This window comes from Miniopterus schreibersii (genome assembly GCF_964146895.1).
Source record: "Miniopterus schreibersii genome assembly, chromosome: 5".
Classification (NCBI taxonomy): domain Eukaryota; kingdom Metazoa; phylum Chordata; class Mammalia; order Chiroptera; family Miniopteridae; genus Miniopterus; species Miniopterus schreibersii.
The window spans coordinates 89,366,537-89,390,761 of record NC_138106.1 but is presented as its reverse complement, the minus strand read 5'-3'; the positions used below and the strand labels follow the sequence as shown (position 1 = coordinate 89,390,761).

The 24,225-nt window shown below is 36.1% G+C and overlaps 1 protein-coding gene across 5 annotated transcripts in view; it reads right to left on the bottom strand.

Annotated features, from left to right (window-relative positions):
* Positions 1-24,225, bottom strand: part of XRN1 (5'-3' exoribonuclease 1) — a 126,321-nt gene that overhangs the window by 72,515 nt on the left and 29,581 nt on the right. For all 5 annotated transcript variants that reach the window (XR_013998917.1, XM_081138903.1, XM_081138905.1 and 2 more), the window contains exons 9-18: positions 23,434-23,501; positions 22,980-23,117; positions 21,207-21,273; positions 20,906-21,011; positions 17,803-17,892; positions 15,680-15,836; positions 13,551-13,670; positions 1,929-2,098; positions 864-984; positions 672-770 (exon numbers count right to left, since the gene is read on the bottom strand). Coding sequence is in view for 4 of the 5 variants with exons in the window: in XM_081138903.1 (XP_080995029.1) it covers positions 672-770; positions 864-984; positions 1,929-2,098; positions 13,551-13,670; positions 15,680-15,836; positions 17,803-17,892; positions 20,906-21,011; positions 21,207-21,273; positions 22,980-23,117; positions 23,434-23,501 (1,136 nt within the window). In the remaining variant the exon portion in view is untranslated. The remainder of the gene's footprint in view (positions 1-671; positions 771-863; positions 985-1,928; positions 2,099-13,550; positions 13,671-15,679; positions 15,837-17,802; positions 17,893-20,905; positions 21,012-21,206; positions 21,274-22,979; positions 23,118-23,433; positions 23,502-24,225) is intronic.

Here is a 24,225-nt window from a genome sequence, read left to right as displayed (position 1 = left end):
AGGCTCTTCCAATTTCTTCCATTTCTCTTTTGTGCAATTTAGTCTATTATACTGCCATCAAATTAATCTTTAAAAAAACACCAATTCCAAGATAACACTCATTAAAAAAAAAAGTCCAAACTCCTCAGCCCAGCATTCCAGGTCCTCCATAACCTGGCCTCGATCTGTTTTTAAAGCTTATCTTCCCCTACTTCCCAGCCCAAGTCCCCTGCTTCCGTCAGGTTTATCAATTCCTTCTCCTTGAATACATCATGCTTATTCTAGAAAAAGAAAAAGTATTAAGAAAAATTCCAGACACACAAAAAGGTTAAAAAGAATGAGATACTGTATCACACAGGAGCGGGAGGGCAGTTCCCGGGCCTCGCCGCCACTCCCTGCACAAGAATGCCGTCCCTCCTTCCTCCTTGGGGACAGCCTTCCCTCTGCACCCAGCTCCAGCTGCCCTCACCTACAGTGCACTCAGCTCACACAGCTCCTCTCCCTTTCAAAGCTCCCGAAGCACTTTTTTCCTCATTATGTCGCAATTACTTGTGTAAATGTTTCTTTATTTTATCCTTATTGACTGTAAACTCTGGAGAAACTTATTAAACCTCTTTTGTAAACATGAGACAGTTAGGACAGCTTCATGCATAGTAAGCATCGAATAAATACATAATAAAGAAAATACTTACAAGCTCATCGGATTCTGCATTCACTAAGATTTCCAACATCATGTTTTCTCCACGACTGCTCTGCTGGAATACTTGAACCCCGCTTTTCTTCAAAAAAAACTAAAAAATTCAAGGGAATTTAATTTTAATTCTTTTTCCTCAATTACTTAACATTCAATAAAGAAAAAAAATCTGAACTAAATAGCCACTGACTTTGTGTTTGATGTGTTTCAGAGTAGGAAATCCACAGAAATATAAAGCCTTCTGGTCAACCCTGGTTATTTTGTTCTTGCTTATGTCTACATGCCAAGCATCTAATGATATTATTTTATACCTGAAAAATAAATCATGGCATTTAACTTAAAATTAATACATTATAAGCAATCATCACAAATATTTCAGCATTACCATAAATATTTCAGCATTACCATAAATATTTTGCAAGAGCAATCCTTGCTTTTAAACAAGGCAATGACAATTCATTATTACAAACAAAGGAAATAAAAGAGCAGGACAACCCAGATTCTCTGTTATCAGTCCAGACACACCCAGGCCTGTAGATTACTGAATGGAAGTTTTCCCCATTCATTTAAAACAAAACAATGTGAATACATATATATACCATTATATATAAACAAAACTATATATATAATTAATTTAGCATATTATAAATCTCCACATCCTCCGTGTTTCAAAACCCAGAATGGAAAATAAAGATTTTATAACGCCTATTCATCTTTCTCTTTGCTTTAAAAAAAGAAAAAAAGTCTTAACTGAGAGATGTTCACTTATCTGCAACTCAACTACCACCTGGATACATTATTTGCAGGGAAGAAGAGAGAAGAGAAAAAATAAGGAATATTTTAATGAGGAAGATAAAGAAGAAGTGGGTTCGAGGCAAGAAAATAGAAAAGCTCTTTTCTTTCTTTTTTTCTTCTTTCTAGTTGGGTGGCTGGGCAAAAGTTATAGCATGTCCAACAATGCTGGGACCAGACACTGGCAATGGAGATAAAAATTCACACATCCTTTTGAGGAACAACACAGGTATACACTCAGGAGGAAAATACTCCAAAATACAGTCTAACAGAAGATGGAGAGGAAGAGGCAGAATCTGACTAAAGCAGAGAACAATATAAACAATTGAGAGAGATGTTAAGGTCCTTGACAAGTTGGATGTAACTCATTAAAACTGACTATTTTCCAAATAGATATTCAAAAGCTTTTACTTTTGGTACAGGATAGACTCTACAGTTTTTGAAAATTACCAAATAACATTACCTTGCACGACATCGTTCTATGGCAGGGAACTTCTCTGGCCATGGAGAGGGGTAGGTGAACTCTGTGTCTCTATCATACCAGCACATTAAGCACTCACTATGTTGGTTTCTTTTCCTCTCTTCTTTTTTGAGGGAGTGGTTACATGTCTCCATGGCTTCCAACAATCGCTTCTGAATGTAAAGATTGAAGAGAAAGGTTAAAAGGATAAAAATTTTATAATTTCAACATACAAAATAAATCTTTTTACTCAGTATACAGAATTATTTGTGTTCTTGAAAAACAAGAACTTCAACTGAATTCTTTTCCATTTCATTACATGAAAAACTAATGTGCTATTTATTCGTTGTTTCAAAGGATGTGAATATTGCTAGAATATCGCTTGCCTCTGCAAATTCCTCTGAACCTATTACTCAACAGTAGCCACTGAAGTGCAGAAAAGAACAGCAGAGAATCAAATCTTAAATGTGAATTTATAATAATTATTATAATTTATCATAGTTCACACAGCATTAATCTCTTACTTTACAATTCTGCAATGGTACAGAAATGTTTATCTTTCCAAATTATCTTACATTTAACATAATGCCAATCAGAATCGCAATGCTTTAAAATATTTTTAAAGGATAAAATGATGTGAGTGTCCATATGGAAGAATGAATGTGTGAACTGCAAAAGTAACTGGGGATTTGCTTACCATATCCTATAATTTTTAATAAAGCTATTGTAATCAAAACATTTGAGTAATAATACCATAAGAGGACCAAAGACAGAAGAACAAAATAGAGAGTTAAAAAAAATAAAAATCTGTATCAAAAACATAGTATCCAAATACTGAAATAATGGTGTTGTCGTAACTAGAATTCTAGCTGTAAAAATAAAAAAGCACATACATTTCCCAACTACATACCATATACAAAAAGCATCAGAGTAACAAAAAAATCAGAGTAATAAAACAATAAAAGTATTAAAAGAAAATCTAAGAGCATTGATAATTGGGAGTGACAAACTCTTAAGACAGGAAACAACCTTAACAGTTTTAAGGGAAAAGACATTTTTAAGTAAAAAACAAAAACAAAACACATGACAGAAGACAGCATACACAAATCAAGAAACAAATGCCACAGTTGGAAAAGGATATTCCTAATATACGGAAGTTGCTAAAAATAAAAAAAAGAAAATGAAGGAAAAAATATAAACAGAAAATATAGAACATGCAAAGGGCAAACACATAAAAATATACTTGAGCCTGGCTGGCATGGCTCAGCGATTGAGCATCAACCTAGGATTCAGGAGATCGCGGTTTGATTCCAGGTCAGAGCACATGCCCGGGTTTTGGGCTTGATCCCCAGTGGGGGGCATAGAGGAGGGAGCTGATCAATGACTCTCATCATTGATGTTTCTCTTTCTCTCCCTCTCCCTTCCTCTCTCTGAAATCAATAAAGACATATTTAAAATGTGTATGTGTGTGTGTATATACTCGAGATCAAAGATAGCAGCAGATTAGGTGAAAGCTACACTCACCTCCATGCAGTACCAAACTGGACTTACAACTAAAGTATAGAAAAATCATCCTGAATAACCAACTGAAGACAGGCTGAAGAGAAGCCTTATAACCAAGGACTTATAGAGGAGGCCACATCGAGACTAGTAGGAGGTAGGAGGTACAGAGGCACAAGAGGGCTGGCTGGGCTCCCACAGGCAGCAACTGAAGTTCTGGAGGGATATCTCAGCTGCAGGGGGATCCCCTGAGAAGTCTGGGGTCTAAACCCTAAGTCAGGGCCTCCAGCCTGAAGCACCAGAACTGGGAAAGGTGCCCACATAACACCCAGCAGTGAAAAGCAACAGAGTTTCTGTCCACCAAAGAGATGGCTAGAAACGCAGACAACCTCTTAAAGGGTCAATGCACAATTTCATTCACAGCCACTCGCCCTGGGCTCCAACAGAGGAAGGGCAGAGAGAACTGGACCTGCTTGAGGAGAGCCTAAGGCTGGTGCTTCTGTGAGACAGCTGAGGTCAGCTGCCAGGATCCCTGGGCTGAGTCATTCAATAATAATGCACAAGCCATCTTTCTCAGGCAAAGCATGCCCTTCTGCAGCCTCAGCCTGAAAGGAAGCAATAGCTCCATCCATTGGAATCCCTCTCACCCCACCCTATGAAGCTTACTCCCTGCTAAGGACTACAGCCAGAGGCTCTTTAAGAGACTGACAGCCTGCAGGGAGAGGCAGATCTCTGGCTGCTTTGAGACTTTTGCTGACCTGCCCCTGGACCTGGTGCTAGTAAAAGCAGACCTTGGTGCACAGCTTGTGTTTTTTCTATATGCACCCAGGCCCAGCAGAGGGAGCCACAAGCTGTGGATCCCTGATAGCTCCAAACAGGGCCAATCACAGATATCATCTGACATTACCTACAAGGAAGCTCCCATAAGGCTGTCAGCCGATTTCTCAATCAAAACATTTCAGGCGAGAGGAGATTGGCATAATATATTCAAACTGATAAAAAGCAAGGACAACCAAGGCTACTTTACCCAGCAAGGTTTTATTTAAAATTGAAGGAGAAATAAAAAGCTTCCCAGACAAGAAAAAGCTAAAGGAGTTTGTTACCAAGAAGAAGGAGAAAGGAGAAAGAAGAGGAGGAGGAAGAACAAGAAATCAGAGGAACAGAGTTAAAATATAAAATGGCAATAAATAAGTACCTATCAATAATCACTTTAAACGTAAATGGCTTTAATGCTCCAATCAAAGGACATAAAAGAGCTGAGTGAATAAGAAAATAAGACCCATGCATATGTTGTCTTCAAGAGACCTATCTCAGAAGAAAAAAAAATACATGGAGACTAGAAGTAAAGAGATGGAAAAGAGTTCATGCAAATGGAAAGGAAAGAAAAAAAAGTTGGGGTAGCAACACTTATATGTGACAGAACAGACTTTAAAACCAAGGCTACAGAAAGATACAACGAAGGACACTACAAAATGGTTCAAGAAGAGCAATCCGACAAGAGTATATAACCCTTATAAGCATTTATGCACCCAACATAGGAGCAGCTAAATATGGAAAGCAAATCTTGAAGGACATAAAGGAAGAGACTGACAATACCAGAGTTACAGTAAGGGATTTTAACACCCCATGGACATCAATGGATAGATAATCCAGGCAGAAAATCAACAAGGAGACAGCGGCTTTAAATGACAAACTAGATCAGATGGATTTAATTGATATCTTCAGAGCATTCCATACCAAAACAGCAGCTATACATTTTTTTTAAGTGACGGAACGTTTTCTAGGATAGGCCACCTGTTGGACACAAAACAAGTTTCTATAACTTCAAGAAGACTGAAATCATATCAAGCATCTTTTCTGACCATAATGCTATGAAACTTGAAATCAATCTCAAGAAGAAAACTGAAAAACAACAAAAAACCCAAAAATATTGAGGTTAAAAAGCATACTACTAAAGAATGAATGGGTTAATGAAATCAAGGAAGAAATGAAAGATTCCTTGAAACAAATGAAAATGAGAACAAAACAACCCAAAATCTATGGGACACAGGGAAAGGAGTCCTAAGAGGGGAATTCATAGCATTACAGGCCTATCTCAAGAAACATGAAAGCTCTCAAATAAATAATCTAACTTCACTTAAAGGAAGTGGAAAAAGAACAAAAAAGTCAAAAGTGAGAAGAAAGGAAATAATACAAATCAGAGCAGAAATGAACAAAATAGGGTCTAAAACACCAATAAAAAAGATCAATGAAACCAAGAGTTGATTCTTGGAAAAGATAAAGAAGATTGACAAATCTTTAACCAAAGTCATCAAGAAAAAGAGAGAGGACTCAAATAAATAAAATCAGATATGAAACAGGAAAAGTAACAACTGACAACAAAGAAATACAAAGTATTATAGGAAAATATTAAAAACAACTATATGCCAACAAATTGGAAAATGGGGACGAAATGGACCAACTCCTAGAAACATACAATCCTCCAGAATAAACAAGAAAGAATAAGAGAATCTGAATAGAAAGATTAAAGCTAGTGAAACTGAAGCAGTAATTACAAAAATGCCAGCACACATTCCACGATGGGAGCAGACTGAGTGGAAACTACACTGAAATTCTGAGGCCCAAACTGGATTACAAATAAAATACAGAAAAGCAATCCTGAACAATCAACTGCAACTGAAGACTGGCTGGAAAGCACCCTCATAACCAAGAACCTAAAGTGGAGACCACGTAGAGACTGTTGGGAAGTGTGGAGGCATGAGAATGTTGGCCGGGCTCCCACAGGCATCAGCTGAAGGTGTGGAGGGATAGCTCAGCTGTGGGGGGTTCCCACTGAGAACTCTGGGGTCTAAACACCAAGCTGGGCTTTCCAACCCAGAGCACCAGAACTCAGAAAGGTGCCCACATAACATCTGGTTGTGAAAAGAAGCGAGGATTTGTCTGCCAAGGAGAGATGGCTGGAAATGCAGGCATCCTCTTAATGGGACAATGCAGTTTCGTGTGCAGCCACACAAAAAAGAAAAAACAATTAAAAAACAGGAGAACAAAGGGAACTGTGGGACGATATGAAACATAACAATATTCCCATCATAGGAGTACTAGAAGAGGTAGAAAGTAAGCAAGGGTTAGAGAACCTGTTTGAAGAAATAATGAAAGAAAACTTCCCTAACCTGGAGAAGGAAAAAGTCACATAAGTTCAGGAGGCACAGAGAGTGCCAAGCAAGAACCCAAAGAGGCCCATGGCCAGACACATCATAATTAAAATGCCAAAAATTCAAGACAAAGAGAATATTAAAGGCAACAAGAGAAAAGTAATCTGTTACCTACAAAGGAGCTCCCATAAGGCTGTCAGCTGATTTCTCATCAGAAACTCTACAGGCAAGAAGGGAATGGCATGAAGTATTCAAGGTTATGCAAAACAAGGATCTGAAACCAAGACTACTCTATCCAGCAAGACTATCCTTCAAAATAGATGGTGAAATAAAGAGCTTTCCAGACAAAAAAAAAAATAAAGGAGTTTATCACCACCAAACCAGCATTGCAGGAAATGTTAAAAGGACTGCTGTAATAAGAAGTTGAAATAGAGAGAATGAGAAACATAGGCATAAAGAAATAAAATGGCAATAGATAAGTACCTATCAATAATAATACAAATATAAATGGATTAAATGCTCCAATCAAAAGACACAGTGCAGCTGAATGGAAAAGAAAACACGACCCAAATATGTGCTGTCTACCTCAGTATAAAAAATTCACACAGGATGGCGAAAACAAAAAACTTCTGGAGGACTTTAAAGGAGAAATAGACAGCAATACAGTCATAGAAGGGGACTTGAACACCCCACTGACTTTACTGTTTAGATCTTCCAGACAAAAAAATCAACAAGGACAGTGACTTTAAATGACACACTAGATCAGATGGATTTAACTGACATTAACAGAACATTTTACCCCAAAACTGCAGAATATGCATTCTCCGCATGTGCACATGGGACATTCTCAAAGATAGACTACATGTTAGGACACAAAACAAATCTCTACAAGCAAAAGAATCATATCAAGCATCTTCTCGGACACTTACACCATGGAATACTATTTAGCTATAAAAGCGAAGAATCCCTTACCCTTTGAGATAGCATGATGGGACTTGGAGAGTACTACGCTAAGTGAAATAAGCCAGTCAGAGAAAGACAAGTATCACATGATCTCACTCATATATGGAATATAATGAACAAAATAAAGTGACGAACAAAATAGATCCAGAGACATAGAAACAAGGAACAGACTGAGGAATATAAGAGGGAAGGTGGGTGTGGGTGGCGAGAGATTAATTTAAAAAAAAACCGCCAGCAAACAAAAGCTCTGGACAGGATGGCTTTACAGCTGAATTTTACTGAACATTCAAAGAAGAACTAACATCTATCCTTCTCGAACTATTCCAAAAAATTCAAGAGGACGGAAGACTCCCAAGCTCATTTTATGAGGCCAACATTACCATAATTCCAATACCAGATAAAGACACTACTAAGAAAGAAAGTTATAGGCCAATATCCCTGATGAACATAGATGATAAAATCTTCAACAAAGTATTAGAAAACTGAATCCAGAAATACATTAAAAGGATCATACACCATGATCAAGTGGGATTTATTCCAGGGATGCAAGTTTGGTAAAATATCCGCAAATCAATAAACATGATGCATCACATAAACAAACTGAAGGATAAAAACCACATGATCCTATCAATAGATGCAGAAAAAGTTTTTGATAACATACAGCACCCATTTATGAAAAAAGTGTCAGTAAAGTGGGAACACACTTCAATGTAATAAAGGCCACATATGACAAACCCACAGTTTACATCATACTTAATGGGCAAAATCTACAACTGTTCCCCTTAAGATCAAGAACAAGACAGGGGTGTCCACTTTCACTCCTCTTATTCAACATAGTACTGGAAGTCCTAGCCACAGCGATCAGACAAGAAGAAGAAATAAAAGGCATCCAAATTGGAAAGGAGGAAGTAAAACTGCCGTTATTTGAACTCTGTATCTGATAGATTGCTTATCTCCAATTCATTTAGCTCTTTTTCTGGAGACTTCTCTTGCTATTTCATTCGGGGCTTCTTTGTCTCCCTGTTTGGGTTTGTTTCTATGTATTAGACAGACCTGCTAGGACTCTCAAGTCTCTTTGGAGGGTCTCTGGCACAGGCCAATGTCAGACGCAGTTTGTGACTGGCTTTGGGTACCCTGTTTGGAGCTATCAACAACTCTCACCTTGAGGACTCCTATGCTTGGCCTGGATGCGTTTGGACAGGACCAAGATGCACACCAAAGTCTACTTTTCCAAGGCCTAGGTCCAGAAGCAGATCAGGTAAAGACTCAAAGCACTCTGAGCTCTGTCCCTGCCTGCAGGCTGATTAATCTGATTCTCTTAATGAGCCTCAGGCTGTAGAAACTCCACTGGGTAGGGGGGAGAGGTTTTCCATCAGGGTGGGGCAACTGCTTCCCCCACCAGGCAAAAGCAGCAAACTGTCTGCCTGAGAAAGATGTCCTCTGCAGTATGGGGGGATGACTCAGCACAGGAATCCAGACAGATGCCTTCTGATTTCAATCTCCAGATCCCCAAACTCTAGGTTCTCCTCACACAGCTCCAGTCCACTCTGCCCTCCCTCTGCTGGAGCCCAAGGTGAGAGGCTGCACACAAAACTTTGTATGTTGGCTCTTTAAGAGGGGGCCTGCAGTTCCAGAGGCCTCTCCCTGGCAGACAGAAACCCTGCTGCTTTTCACAGCAGGTGTTATGTGGGCACCTTTCTCAGTTCTGGTGCTCTGGGCTGGGGAGCCCAGCCTGCAGTTTAAGCCCCAGAGTCCTCAGTGGGAACCCCCACAGCTGAGACATCCCTCAGGACCTTCAGCTGCTGCCTGTGGGAGCCCGGCCAGCCCTCCCGACTCTGCACTTCCTACCAGTCTCTACGTGGTCTCCACTTTTCCTCCTTGGGTATTAGGGTGCTCTCTAGCTAGTTTTCAGTTGCAGTTGATTACTCAGGATGGTGTTTGTATATTTTAGTTGTAATTCCAGTTTGGTCCCAGGAGAGTGTTGGTGTAGCTTCCCACTCAGTCTGCTGTCATCTTTAATCTCTCATATCCTTAGTTATTAAAGGACATTTGAACTTTTCCCAGTTTGGAATTATTACAAGTAAATTGCTCTGCATACTCATATACAGGTTTTTTTGTGGACATACATTTTCATTTCTCTAGGATAAATTTTTAAAATTACATTCCAGGAGGGTGATTTCTGAGTTGGACAGTATATCTATGTTATAAGAAACTGTTGAACTATATTCCAGTGTGGCCTCCTAGACTTTTAGTCCAATAATTATCTATGCCACTTTCAAAGCATTTATAGAAAAAGTTGTAGAAAGGCAGGAGGCAGCATAATCTAGAAAAGACTGTAGAGGAAAACAGATAACACTGTATATAATTTCCTGATTTTAAGAGACCACTGACATTATAAGGTATACAATAAAGTTAATAACAATCTTTCAGGAAATAAACACTAAATTGAATTTCCTTAATTATTTTTTACTGTATGGGTATTTACTTATATCCTATTTTCTTCTCTAATATCACTTATTTTATTGAGGTATCATTCACATTCAGTGAAATACATGGACTGAATGTTTATAGTTTGATGAATTTTGACAACTGCACACACCCAAGTGAGCCAAGATACAGAACATTTTCGTCACCCATCGTGCCCCTTTCACTTTTAACCCCCCGCCCCACCCCATTCACGATGTAACCATTGTTTTGCTTTCTTTCACCAGATTAGTTTGTATTCTTCTGTGTCTGGCTTCTTTTGCTTACATTGTTTTCGAGCTCTTCCATACTGTTGCATGTATCAGTAGACTATTCTTATTTTATTGGCGAGTGGTATTCTACAGGTTGGATTCTCCACAATTTGTTTGTTGTTCCCAGTTTTTAATTACTATGAATACTGTGTACAAGACTTTTTGTGAATATTCTTTTTTTCATTCTTCCTCTTGGTAAATATGTAAGAATGAAACTGCTGGATTATAGGGTAGCTTTATGCTTAACTTTGTAAGAAACTGCCAGACAGATATGCAAATTATTAGTATTATTTTAAACTCCCACCATCAATGTGTAAGAATTTCAATTCCTCCACATTCTTGCCAATATTTGGTATTGTTTTTCAACATTTTAATTTTTCTCCGTTCTAATGAGTATAGTGCAGTGTTAGCATAACAAGGTCTTACTTTAGAGATCTCTGGAGACTAATGAAGCCAAATACTTTATGTGCTTACCGGCTATTTGTATATCTTGGTTTGTGAAATGGCCCTTCAAATATATCGTCTATTTAAAAAATTGGGTTCTCTGTCTTCTTACTACTGAATTGGAAGAGCTGTTTATATACTCTGGATACCAGTCCTATGCATATATATGTTTTGCAAATATTTTCTCCCAGTGTGTGGCTTACATATTCATTAACAGTATCTTTTAAAAGGCAATTTTTTTTATTTTGATAAAACTATTTTCCCAATTCTGGGTCTTGACTAAGATTTTCTCCTAAGTTTACTTCAATAAATTTTACATTTGTAGTTTTTATATTTAGAACTATGATGTATTTGAATTAAGTTTTCTGTATGGTATGAGCTACGGACCGTGATTAATTTTTTCTACATATACAGACAGGTCTTTCCAGCACCAACTGTTGAAAAGCTTTTTCTTTACCCATTGAATATTTCTGGTGGCTTAACTGAAAAGGAATTAATTAGGAAAGTATAGTTCTACTTTCAGACTTTATTGTGCTGCACTGATCTATTTTGTCTACTGCTATGCAAGTACACACAGCCCTGATTACTACAGCTTCACGGTAAGTCATGAAATCAGATAATCAAAGTCCCAAACATTGTTCTTTCTACAGATTGCTCTGGTTATTCTAGATTTTTGCAATCTCATAAAAATCTTAGAATCAGATTTACTATTTCTGCATAAAAATCTGCTGGAATATTCCTTGGGATTATGTTGAGTCCAAAGATCAATTTTGGAAGAAGTTACATCTTAACAATGTTAAGTCTTTTATTTCTTGAATGTTACATAGCCTATCCCCACCCCACCCCCAGCTAAATTTACTTACTGGTTATAGTATCATTTTTGAAGATTCTGTAGAATTTTCTACATATATGAAAATGCCACATGCAAATAAAGACAATTTTACTTCTTTCTCTCTAATCTGCATGCCTTTAATTCTTTTCCTTGACTTAATACACCGACTTGTAGTACAATATTAGAGAGAAGCATTTAGAATGAACACCTTATTCTATCCTTACTTTACAGAGAAAATGTTCAGTCTTTTACTATTAAATATGCTGTTAGCTGGGTTTTTTAGATGCCCTTTATCTGACTGAGGAAATTTTCTCTTAGTCTAAGTGTGTTGAACATTTCAATTAAAATTGGATATTAAATATCGATAATGTGATAACTGCACTGTAAATCAACCTTGTATTTCTATCCTTCATATATATTACTGAGGCCCATCTGGCTTTATTTCGTTAACAGTTTTGCACCTACTTGTAAGAGAATATTGGTAAGTAATTTTCTTTTCTTGTAATACCTTCCTTGTCTAGTTTAAGTATCTGGATTATGCTGCTCTAGTAAAATATGTTGGGAAGTGATTCTCCCTCTTCTATTTTCTGAAAATTTTTATAAAATTGGTATTATCTCTTCCTTAAATGTTTGCTAGAATTCACAAGCGAAGATATATGAACCTAGAATTTTCTGTTGGATAGTTTTTTAATTATGAATTAAATGTCTTTAAAAGATAAAGAACTATTTAGATTTTTACATATTTTTTGTCAGTTTTCTTAAATCATGTTCATTAAAGATGTATTTATTTCATCTACACTTGAATCTGCTGGCATTAAATTGTTAACAATATTCTGTAATGGTCCTTTGATATCTGTAGAATCTACAGGATGTCTCCCTCTTGAATTCCTAATATTATCGATGTATGTGTTTTCTCTCTCCCTCCCTCCGTCTACCTCCCTGTCCCACCCCCTTGATCTCCATAACTAGGATTTACCAATTTTATTAATCTTTTAAAAGAACCAACTTTTGGTCTCATTAATTTTTCTCTATTGTTCATTCATTTTCCATGGATTTTCTGTTCCTATCTTTATTACTTCAGTCTGCTTAGTTTGGGTTGAATTTGCTCGTTTCTCTAGCTTCTTTTGGTAGGAATAATTTATTTAAAATATTTTTCTTATTTACTATAATAAGCATTTAAAACCTAAATCTCCCTTTAAATCCTCATTTAAGGTTATCACACAGATTATGTTGTACTTTCATTACCATTCGGATCAAAATATTTTTGAATTTCCTTTTTAATTTCTTCTTTCATCCATGGGTTATTTAGAAGTATGTTATTTAATTTCAAAATGTTTGCAGATATTCCAGATATCTATATTGATTTTTAATTTAATTCATAGAGGTCAAAGAACCTCTATGGTTTCAACCCTTTTAAATTTATAGACACAATTTATATCTCAGTATATCTTGGTGAACATTCCTTATTCACTTAAAAAGAAATGTGCATTCTGCAGTGTTGGGTATAGTGTTCTATAAACACTCATGAGGCTGAACAGGGTCAGAGTGCAAAGTCTTTACCATCACTGACTTTCTCCCTTGTTTTCTCAATTCTTCAGAGGGAAGTGCTGAGAGCTCCAACTATAACTGTGGATTTGCCTCTCTCTCCTTTCAATTCTGACCACTTGCTTCACATGTTTGAAGCTCTGTTATTAGGCATACATACATTTAGAATTTTTATGTCTTCTTGATAAACTTGACTTTTTAATCAGTATGAAATATCCATCTCGATTGCTGGCAAGACTCCTTATTCTGCAGTCTGATTTGTCCAATATTAGTAAAGCCATTTCAGCTTTCTTATAATTAGTATACTAGAAGTTTTGATGCACATAATAAAGAAGAGTAGTTAAATCTCATTAACAAAACATAAATGGTGATTTAAACCCCTTGCTCATCAACTTAGGTGAAATAATCTCTGATTAAGAATATATGTGTATATTTAACTCTTTTATGCACTTACCTCATCAATAAAAGGTATTAGTACCACAGCTTCCCATTCCTGTTGTTTCCCATTTAGGTCAGTTTTAAAATCAGGTGGATAATATTCTATAATGGGTGAGTCCTCACTGGTCATCAAATGCTGTGGAAAGATAAAACAGTGTAATAGAAATATAAGAATATTAATAAAGCTTTTTGTTAATATACTTATAATATTTCCTCAAATGTTACAGTTTAAAATTTATAAGCAAAGCAAAACTAAATTTTTACATCTTAGATATGTTGCAACATACTTGCTATAATTTTGATTTTCACCTATGGCACTTCTAACTTCATTGCTACTCATTAGTTTCCCACTTCAGTGGTTATGTGGCAAAACTACCTGTACTCTGAACTTTAATTTCATCATTTCTATCTTTTCTTGTCTTTTCACTCTACAAGGTCACCTAAATTCTGTTTTCCTAATCAAGCTTCAGTTTATTTCACAGGCTTCTAACAGTCCTTCATTTTTAACCTTAAACAATTTATTTTCATGCCCTAATCAATTGATTTTATTAAGTAATATAAAAATTGTCATCTAAGATAATTTAAAAAGAAAAAATCCTTGCCCTGGCTAGTGTGGTTCAGTGGTAGAGCATCAGCCCACGCACCGAAGGGTTGCTGGTTCAATTCCCAGTCAAGGGCATGTACCTGGGTTGAAGCAAACAATCTATGTGCGATAGATCCATGTCTGTCTCTCTTTCTCTCTCTTTCCCTCCCTCCCTTCCACTCTCTCGGAGAATCAAAGGAAAAAATATCCTCCAGTGAGGATTAAAAAAAAGAAAGAAAAACATCCGAAAATCCAAAAATCTCTTCACCACTAATAGCAAAGATAAAAAATCCAATATGTTAGGCTGGCCAGTGTGGCTCAGTTGGTTGAGCGCTGCCAGTTTGATTCCCAGTCAGGGCACATGCCTGGGCTGCTGGCTCAATCCCCAGGAGACAGCCGATCAATGTTTCTATCTGTCTCTCCTTCCCTCTTTCTGAAATCAATAAAAACATTTTTTAAAAAGTCCAAAAAGACACTTTTATTGTAAGATAACTTAAAAAGAAAAAAATTCTAAAATCCAAGAATTCGCCACTAATAGCAAAGATAAAAAGTCCAATAAGACATGTTTTTATTAGAGATTTTGTAACAGAGGTAGACAATGAAAGTATAAGGATGTCTTCCAAGAAAATTAAACAGCATATTTCTCAGAGTAATATTCAAAATATATAATAACCAGTAAGCCATGGGCACAGAACAATAAAAACAGATGTGGTTGTAAAGCATGAATGGCTGTATTGCTTCAGAGTGAGAATCAATCCTTAATGTATCTAAAGGTAGGAAAAAAGCATCAAAGTAACTTAAGAAAGGGAGACAAGAGGAGCCAGCATGGAGGACAGGGTAAGTTTCAGAAATATGCAGAGGGGAGCCTGACACTGTTCAAGAGGCACAGTGGGTGGGTGGGTGGGTGGTTGCTTATGTGTGTGTGTCTACCCAAGTTCTTGGGACCAGACTATGGAATTAGAAGAAAAGACTGACATTCTAGAAAAACTAAATGAATTTTACCCTCAGAATCAGCTTGGTAGGTTAAGTACAATTTTGGTGACTCACCTACCCCTAAATATCTCCCCATTTTTATGTGAAATATGTTAACCAGGGAAAAGCCTTTCATTCCACAATGTGATAAATGCTTAAAACTCAAATATAAACTCAGGTAAAAAGAGGTAATACTTCTGTTGACAGAAATGACTTATCAGAAGAACCATACCTATTCCAATAGGTAAGAAGGTAAAAGAGAACAGAAATTAATCTGCAAATGTTTGGACAAGGTAGATGGCTTCAGATTTTTCCTGTCTCAGTTTACTGTCACCAGTACAGAAACTAAAGATTTGCAGAGGTGCTGAAAATGAAAAAGCTATGCTCTGAATGGTTTGTAGAGTTTGTTGCATTCTTAAAACAAAGCTAACTTTAAATCAGAATTACTTTTCAAGGAACTTAAGAACTACTATATTTGAAAACAAAAATATATTTAGCCATTAAAGAAATTTGGTTCTATATTTCTAGGTTTGGAGGAAGAGCTCCCAAATATTAAAAAGAACTTAAAAACATTTAATTCTAAAACCCACCTGGTAGCATGTAGGAAGTAAATTTTTGCTAGCAGCTGGAAGTACAGCAAGAAGCTGCTCAAATGGCTTAAAAGGTTTTCCTAGTTCAAAATGGATTTTGAGTGTGCTGATGTTCCGGATATCAGACAGGAAAGGCGCATAATGGTAAGGGTAATACCTGCAAAACAAAACTGAGTTTTAAACAACTGGTAATGCTATGGAACAGGTCAATATTTAGTATATATGTTTCCATATTTTAATAACACATAATAATAATTCTAAAGAAAAAATTATCAGCCATACTTCTACCACTTGAATATAAGAAATCTGTAGCCTTGGAAAATTTAGGTCATATGATGGTGACAAATGTTATATTTACTTAATTTTTAAAGTACAGCTTCACATTTCCAAAATTGGAATGTACAATGTAACTGAAGGATATACACAGAACATAGTGGTTTAGTTCCCCAAATGTCGAGTGTGAATCTTCCAATCAATAGATCTTAGAATGAAGTAACGAGGTCGTCAGAAGACTCTCAATAGGCTCCTGTGGGCCTGGGTCTCTGCCACAAGGACAAAGAGAGCAGTGAATCTGGGCTCACATGGCTTACTAGTGGGCTCTAAGAACTTTTATATTTAAATTAGCATATATATTATTATGTTTGCGATAAGGATTAAACTATTTCTCAATCATACAACTACTTTTGTTTTTAATAACTTCCCATCTTTAACTACAGGTATAAATAGTTTTAGAAAGCTTCGCATGTACAATTTTTTTAAAAGTTCAATGTTCTTAATGTTTGACTAAGGACATCCCCCAAATAAATATTTTTATATTCCACAATTATGGCATATTTCAAAAGGACAGGAAGCAGAACGGCATGTAGAATAATAGAAAATGTATTGGCTTTGGAACTAGGTAGGCTTGAACTTGATTCTTTGTGGTGTGTATGGCCTTGGAAAGATTATTTAACCTCTTTGAGCCTCATCTCAAAAGGCAGAGAACAACACTTACTTTAAATGGTTGTGAGGATTATATGAGAACATGTTTTTGAGTGCTAGGCCTTACTGCCGGTAAGTAATAGGAATAACATACTCTCTTAAAAAACAGCAAATCAAAGACTTTTGTCATTAGAACACTCTTCAAAGAGGTCCTGAGAATCAGGTTAGTTACTGGAAAGGTTTTTCTAAATGTTAGTAAGCGAAATCATAATTAGCCACATTATCCTGCTTTGGTTTGTTTCACTACGTGGGGCTTTACAATACAGCCGAGCCCGGCCGGGCGTGGCTCAGCGGTTGAGCGTCCACCTGGGACCCAGGCAATCGGGGTTCGATTCCCGGTCAGGGCACATGCCCAGGTTGCAGGCTTGATCAATGACTCTCTCATCATTGATGTTTCTATCTCTCTCTCCCCCTTTCCTTTCCTCTCTCTGAAATCAATAAAGATATATTTAAAAAAAAAAAAAATACAGCCCACATTTTGTTTTGATGTCAGAGCATTAGCAGAGGGGCTCTAACAACAAAACGAGCCACCTCATTGCCGAAAAGCCTTTTCTTTTCCCTGCGCCACTTTTCAGTTTATAATTTTTCTATTTGGGTAGATGCTTTGGAAATGTAGATGGTACTTGCTGGAATAGGAAGCATGAGAGAAATGAAAAAAATTATTACTAATTCCAAGAAAAGCAAATAATTTCTTTCTCCTTTCTTCTTTACCCTTCCAAGTCTAATATTCAAATAACCCATTCCTCACTAATTACTCCTGATAGAAACATTTTCTCAAACACACGAAATGTGGAAAATATAATGAACAACCCCACATAAAAATCACTCAGACCCAATAATTACAAAGACTTTGTCGGTCTTGAGTCATAATGATAGGGAATTGTAAATCCTTAGATTAACAAAGAGCTCTTATTATGGGCCGCCTGCCAGGGCTGAGTGTATCTTTGTTACATAAAGGTCTTTTTAAAGTATTTTTATGCATGAAGAGATTACCAGTATTTCACTAAACTTGGCTGTATGCATCTTTTAAAAATTAGCACCAAAAATAAAAAGAAAAGAAAAAGAAATCCCCAAATGAGACTACAGTAGAATGAACCATTATAAAAAAAAAAATCAAAGCATTTCTGTCTGTATTCCCTCACCAGCTCCAGGACTGAACTCCATGATAGTAATAGTGCAAAATCCACTGTATGGCCTGAATATAACATGCAGCTTGATCAGCCAGAAAGTCACTGAAACAGAAAAGAACATTTTCATTATAACATTGTTTCTTAAAGATAGGCCACTGTCTTTACAGCATATCTGCTGATCCCACACTCTGTCTCAATGTTTTATTTAATCAATGAATAAGCTAAATCATTATAATCAGAAAACTCCAAAATATTTATTTTAAAAAATCCCATCCCATCAGATTAAAGTTTGCCTTAAATTTTTTCTAAACTGACTACCAGAATATTTAAACCTGCTGTGCTGGTCAATGTACTATGCTTTGGTCTAGAGGCTGAGGATTTAACCCTTGCAGCTTCCTGCAGAGTGGCACCGCCACTCTCTTCAGCCAGGGGCTTTGAGAGACAGGGATGGGAACTTTCTTCCTCTGGGAGGATGCCTGAGAGAATCACAGGAGGAAATCAGAAAGATCTTCAAATCTGGTTATAGCACCTAGAACACTCTCTGAAAAGTGCTATGCCCACTGACAATTTTCCCTTCTTCTTTCTCAAAAACTATCATTTAAGGTAAAATAAATCTTGACCAGAAAAAAAAAAAGAGCCCTAGGCTAAAGCAAAAAGTGGCTATAAACTTGTTTGAGGTGTCTATTACCAAAATTCAGGTAGAGATGCACTTAAACATTCCACATCTCCATTTTTCACTTGAAAGTGAAATGTATTTCCTTTTCATTATAAAACAAGTATTTCCTCATTACTGAAAATCGAGGTAATGAAGAAAAGCATTTTTCATCACCCTATAGCATTCACTATTACATTTTGGTATGTTTCTTTACAGTCTTTTTTATATGCCCAGCTTTTTTTTTTTTAATGAGAATATACTATATGTGTATGTGTCCCGCTTTTAAAACTTGTACTTGTGAATAACGTTAAGTATCTTGCTAAACTATTCTGGACTTTATAATGACACGTGTAGCAGCTGTGCAGATTCTGGTGTAGATGGCAGGGGTGGTGCCAATGAGGAGGAGGTGAAGATGATGATGACTGTTCTGGTCACCAGGGCCAGAAGAATAGACCTAAGGAACTAACAGTAAAGGCAGAACAAGATCCCTACTGTACAGCACAAGGATGGACAAGCTAGCCCAATAATTACAGAAAGAACTAACCAGTTACACTCCAGCCAATCATAACCCCATTACTCACTGTAAGACATTGTGTTTAAATCGTTCCTTTTGTGTTGCTAAAGGTCCCCCCTTGTTTCCTGTAACAAAAGCTGACAGCCTGACAAATTATTGGAAACCCCTTTACTGCAGTGCCTTTGTGGTTACTGAGCATAAAGTGAGAGAAGAACTGAGGGTCGGGGCTGCAGTTCGGCTCTCACATGGGTGAGACGCCGCAACTGTAGCCGCTGGCCAGCTAATAAAGGCTCCAAAATCAAACACAAACTCTGGTGGTCGTCTGTCTTGGGTCCTCCCAGAACAATGACAAACCTTCTTACTGGAAATGTAGATTTGTAATCTTTCACTACTATAAAGACTTTGTAATAAACATCCTTGTGTATAAAAATCTTCCGTGTTTGATATATGTGTGTGTGTGTGTGTGTGTGTGTGTGTTTTGTTTTAAATATTTTTCCATTGCTTTTTGATAGCGGAAAGGAAGGAGGGAGGGGCAGAGAGAGAAACATCTATGTGAGAGAGACACATCGATTGGTTGCCTCCCACACACACCCCGACCGGGGCCAGGGATGGGTTTATATTTTTAAAATAGATTAACAATTAGAATTATTAGGTCAAAGGGATAGATATTTTAAAGGCTTCTAGATATGTGCTTCCCAAAATAATTTTACCAATTTATATCATCATCAGTAACTAAGGGAAGAACTCTACCACGACCCTGAACCAGTAATGAATACAACAATTTAAAAAGATTTATTTGCTAGGCAAACAAATGGTATCTCATTTTCATAAGTTAGCATTTTAATCTATAAAACGAAGGAAAATAAAACCAAAGACTAGTCACCTATTAAATTAAGCGTTTAGTGCCAACTCTAAGTACTATATAGTTCTATATAACTGTAATCAAGGAAATAAGAACTAAAGAATATAGGATTAAAAGCATAACTATCATAAATATTTTATTTCTTAAGTCTCAAAAGTCCTACATGCTAGCTAACGCCAGCTGGCAAACCTTCAAATGAGCTGGTGAACTGTGCTAGAATTCTTGTATCTCTTGTTACTAGAGGTCAGTATGAATATAGACATTTCAGAAAGACTGTCTAGATTAGAAGACGGTCTGAAAGTATACAGAGCAATATCTGAAAATTTGGGTTTATCCCTGGGGAGACTCTAGAAAAGATCTAATACTTAGTGCTTTATTACATTAAAAAAACAACAAAAAGCAATAGTAAAAATAATAGTATAGAAAATATCTAGGTACACTGAACAAAAATAAGGGTATATAGCATTTCATGAAACTCTTATTTTACTACTAACAGAGAAGCTGCCTCCTCTAGTGGTTAAGAGCCTAAGTTCTGATGCCAGACTGCCTATGTTCAAATTTGAGCAAATCACTGTTCCTTAATACCCTCTATTGTAAAATAATAATAATTCTACTTATCTTAAAGAATTGTTGTGAGAATTAAATGAGTTAATATTTTTTAAATGCTTTAAATAGTGCATGGCACTTGGTAAGCACTTTATAAGTGTCTGTTAATTAAAGTAAAAAAATACGACCCAATGTAATTAATACTGTGGGCTGCAGTTTAACAGTGTGAAAGCCACTATCCAAGAGATCCAGTTCTGAGGAAACTTTTGGAGTAAGTATTCACCTAGGGTTGAGCCAGGTGGCCACAGAGGTAAGCGTGCTGTGAACCATTTTCTATTTGGCAATTTTTATCACAGGAATTGAACATGTCAGCTAATATTGCGTTCTCCAAAACCATATTAGTTGAAAGATGAAGAAAAATTTATGAAGCCCAAAAATCTTTCTTTCCCACTACCTTATCAAAATTATGCTGTTTTATGAAGGATGCAAAATCTGATTTTTTCTACTTTAAAGTAAAATAAGCACTGGAAAAACATACTCAGACACTATGTCAACTCCCATCTTTGTCATGTAATATGTTCTTTTATATTGTCGAAACTCGGTTTCAAATAGGTCATCATCTTCAGTCTCATCTTCTAAATTGTCTGGAAAAAAGCCAAAAACATAGTGGCTGACAATTATGAATATTCTACTTTTTCACCTAAACCTTTGATAAATACGTATCAAAGCAGATAAATTATCAGATATATCTCCTCCACCCAATATTGCTGAATTAGTAAAAAATATAACCACCATTCTGTCCAAAATGTAACATATCAAAATACATAGTTTGTACTCACCCTTAGAAGTTACCGCTTCTTCTCTATTTTTATCTAAAGCAGCCCAACATATGGAGTTTTCCTGGCCCTATAAAAATCATAAATCAATATAAAACCAATGACAAGATAAATTTCAAAATGAGATATTTCACAGGGAGATTTTAAAAATACTAAAAATAAATGAATGATCCTTAAATGACACACTGTAAAACTGTATTTTAAAAATAATTCTCAAATACTGTATAAATGTTTTTGGTTTTATATTACTTGTTTTCTAAAGCTATAAATGTTTATATACAAAACTTAACCTTCAGGCATCTCAAAAATATGTAATTAATTGTCATAAATATAAAAGGGAAATACATTTAATTATATATGTGTTCCAAGAATAAACACTTCCAAGAACATTTCATTGACTTGGAGAAAAATATATAATCTATATAAAATCCTTCTATAATTTATCACTTTTACCATTTTTATGTGTCAAATTCTGGGCTACTATTAACACAGTATATTTGATTATGATGGAATCCAATGATTACAAATATCACCTTTTCTGTATCTCTGGATTCCATCATTCTTATGACTCCATTACCTACCCCACACTTCTAAATTTTTCTTCTGTGCAACTCACTTGCTTTTCTATAGTTCTTCCATCTCATCACATCCTTCATATCTTTTTCCTCTCCTGTGACTTCATCTTTTCTTTCCTTTATTTTCTGACTGCCTACCTACTGCCAGTGTCTCATTAGTTGTCCCCATTCCCTTATCCCCAGCATTTCCTTTTCTTCAGGTAAAGTGGGCCTCTGTCAACTTCCTGTGCTGTGGCTGTTCCTCCAGCACCTCTCATTTTACCAGTGTCTCTAATGTTAACCATATATGACTGGAAGATCTGTGAAGTTTAAGGACTGAGGTGAGTTGGACAGGGCCAGGAATTAATGACTGCTATGTAAGTTTTGTGCGTCCAGGTTCCCCCAAAAGTTGCAGAGGCTGTTTCCTTAAGAGAAAAATCTACAAAGCAGAATGCAGACTGACTGCTTCTAAGTTCCATTAAGAAAAACCTAAGCAATTAAAAGGACTTTCCTAGAGAAAAATCAAGGTAGTTGCCCTTCCTGGAGCAAGAGTCCTAATTAGAACCAATACAGCAAGGAGAGTACAGGAAGCTCATCAATTTGACAATAACCCAATAATTATAGATAAGCTGAGGAAAAGTTCAGAAGAGGTTTATTTTCCAAATTGACACAAATAAGACATTCTTTAGACCTATTACAGATGTTTTACAAGGTACCAGCATATTCTAACTAATTCTATTATTTATTTATTGAGCACCTAACATTTAGGAGATACTGTGCTATTCATCACTCTTAACCTGGCCTATCGCTGTATCATATGCATGATTTTATATACAAATTATTTCTACAGAAAAACCACTGATCTAGTTAATGTCTCATACCATTAAATGGTATAAATATCCACATTTTAAAAAGATAACTAATTTTCAGGGCTCTTATAATTAGAAGTGTTTTCTACACTTTGAAAAGACTAGAAGAACAAAGGAAACCAATGTTCTTCATCAAGGCTAAACATAAGAACATGATTTTAAAGATCAGTTTAAATGACAGGCCAGAGAAAAAAATGATCGAGAAAGAGACTCCAAAACTTTTCAAATGTCCACAGAGAGGAAATGAAAAGGAAATGAAACAACCCCCTAGTAATACGGAAGAAAATGAGGATCAGGGATGTCAGCTTTGCCTCTATGGCTAAACCATGAAAGGACACCTAAGGAATGAGCACCTTTGGTTTTCTCTTTTCCCTGTAGCTCCTGGCTTCTTCCGCTGCAACTCCTGCTGCTTCATTGAGGTACTTGTTTCCTACTTTGCTTTCAAACCACTTGAGGTCCACAAAAACTTCACTGAAGTGCTCCCGATCAAACTGTACAGAAATATTTAAATTCATCTGAAAATCATTTAAGTACGTCTGGAAGAATACAAACCAAACTTTTAACACAGACTACTTCCGGGGCATAGAAATTCAGAGAACGTTACTTTTTTATGCACATGGGGACCTCATCAACTACTTTGAAAATTAAAAATAAAAAGCAAATAAAAAGAATTTAGGTAAAATTATTTATACGGAATGATCAATAGGAATAAAATTACAAAAACATTTTCTTCATGTATTATGTAATTGCTTACTGACCATTTATAGCTACCCTGGGACAAGAAAACAAAAGCTTCTGGTTACTTACATCTGATAATTTCACAAGGTATTTCTCAAATCGAGGTAAGTTGAGATGGCCACTTTCATTAATATAACCTAAAAGGAACAAAATCTAAGTTTGCACTAAAAGCTGACACTTTTTCCTAAACAATTCGACAAAATTCTTTTTATAAAATGTTGAATGTTGATATTCTACTAATAAAAGAAAAACACTCAGTGTTGGACTCTATAACTGGTTCTAGTTTCTATGAATTTGCTGTTACTACAATATACAATAAGTAACAACCGAAGCAAAATATAAAAAATTCCAGGCTCACATAATAATAATCCTCCCACATTTCCAACACATGGTAACAGTTAAATATGTTGCAGAATATATCCAATTGTTCATCTGATAATGTTATCTTAAGAAAAGGACTAATGTCCTGCTCCTCTGTTGCTTTATTCAGCATCACTACTGCTTGTGAATTTCCTATTTTAACTGAAAAATCTTTCCCTCATATTACTCTGATGCCTTACCCGTTCAGAAAAACTGAATTCCTATGCTTAAATATTAAAGAAGCTAAGTGAAACCAATAACTTCCACTGAGTTTCTTAAACAATTAAAGGCAGAGATAAGTTAGGTATTAATAAATGAGGCTGCATAATTCTGTTCATTTCTTTGTTTATGAACTATTGAAAACTATAACCTCAAAGCTTGGAGCCTTAGATGAAAAGCAGCCCCCAATTTTTCCTAGTTTAGTTGTGTATGCTATAACCTAATGAACTGAGTCACAATTTTAGAGTTAGTTGAGTGCTAAGTTAAAGCAGAAGCAAATGA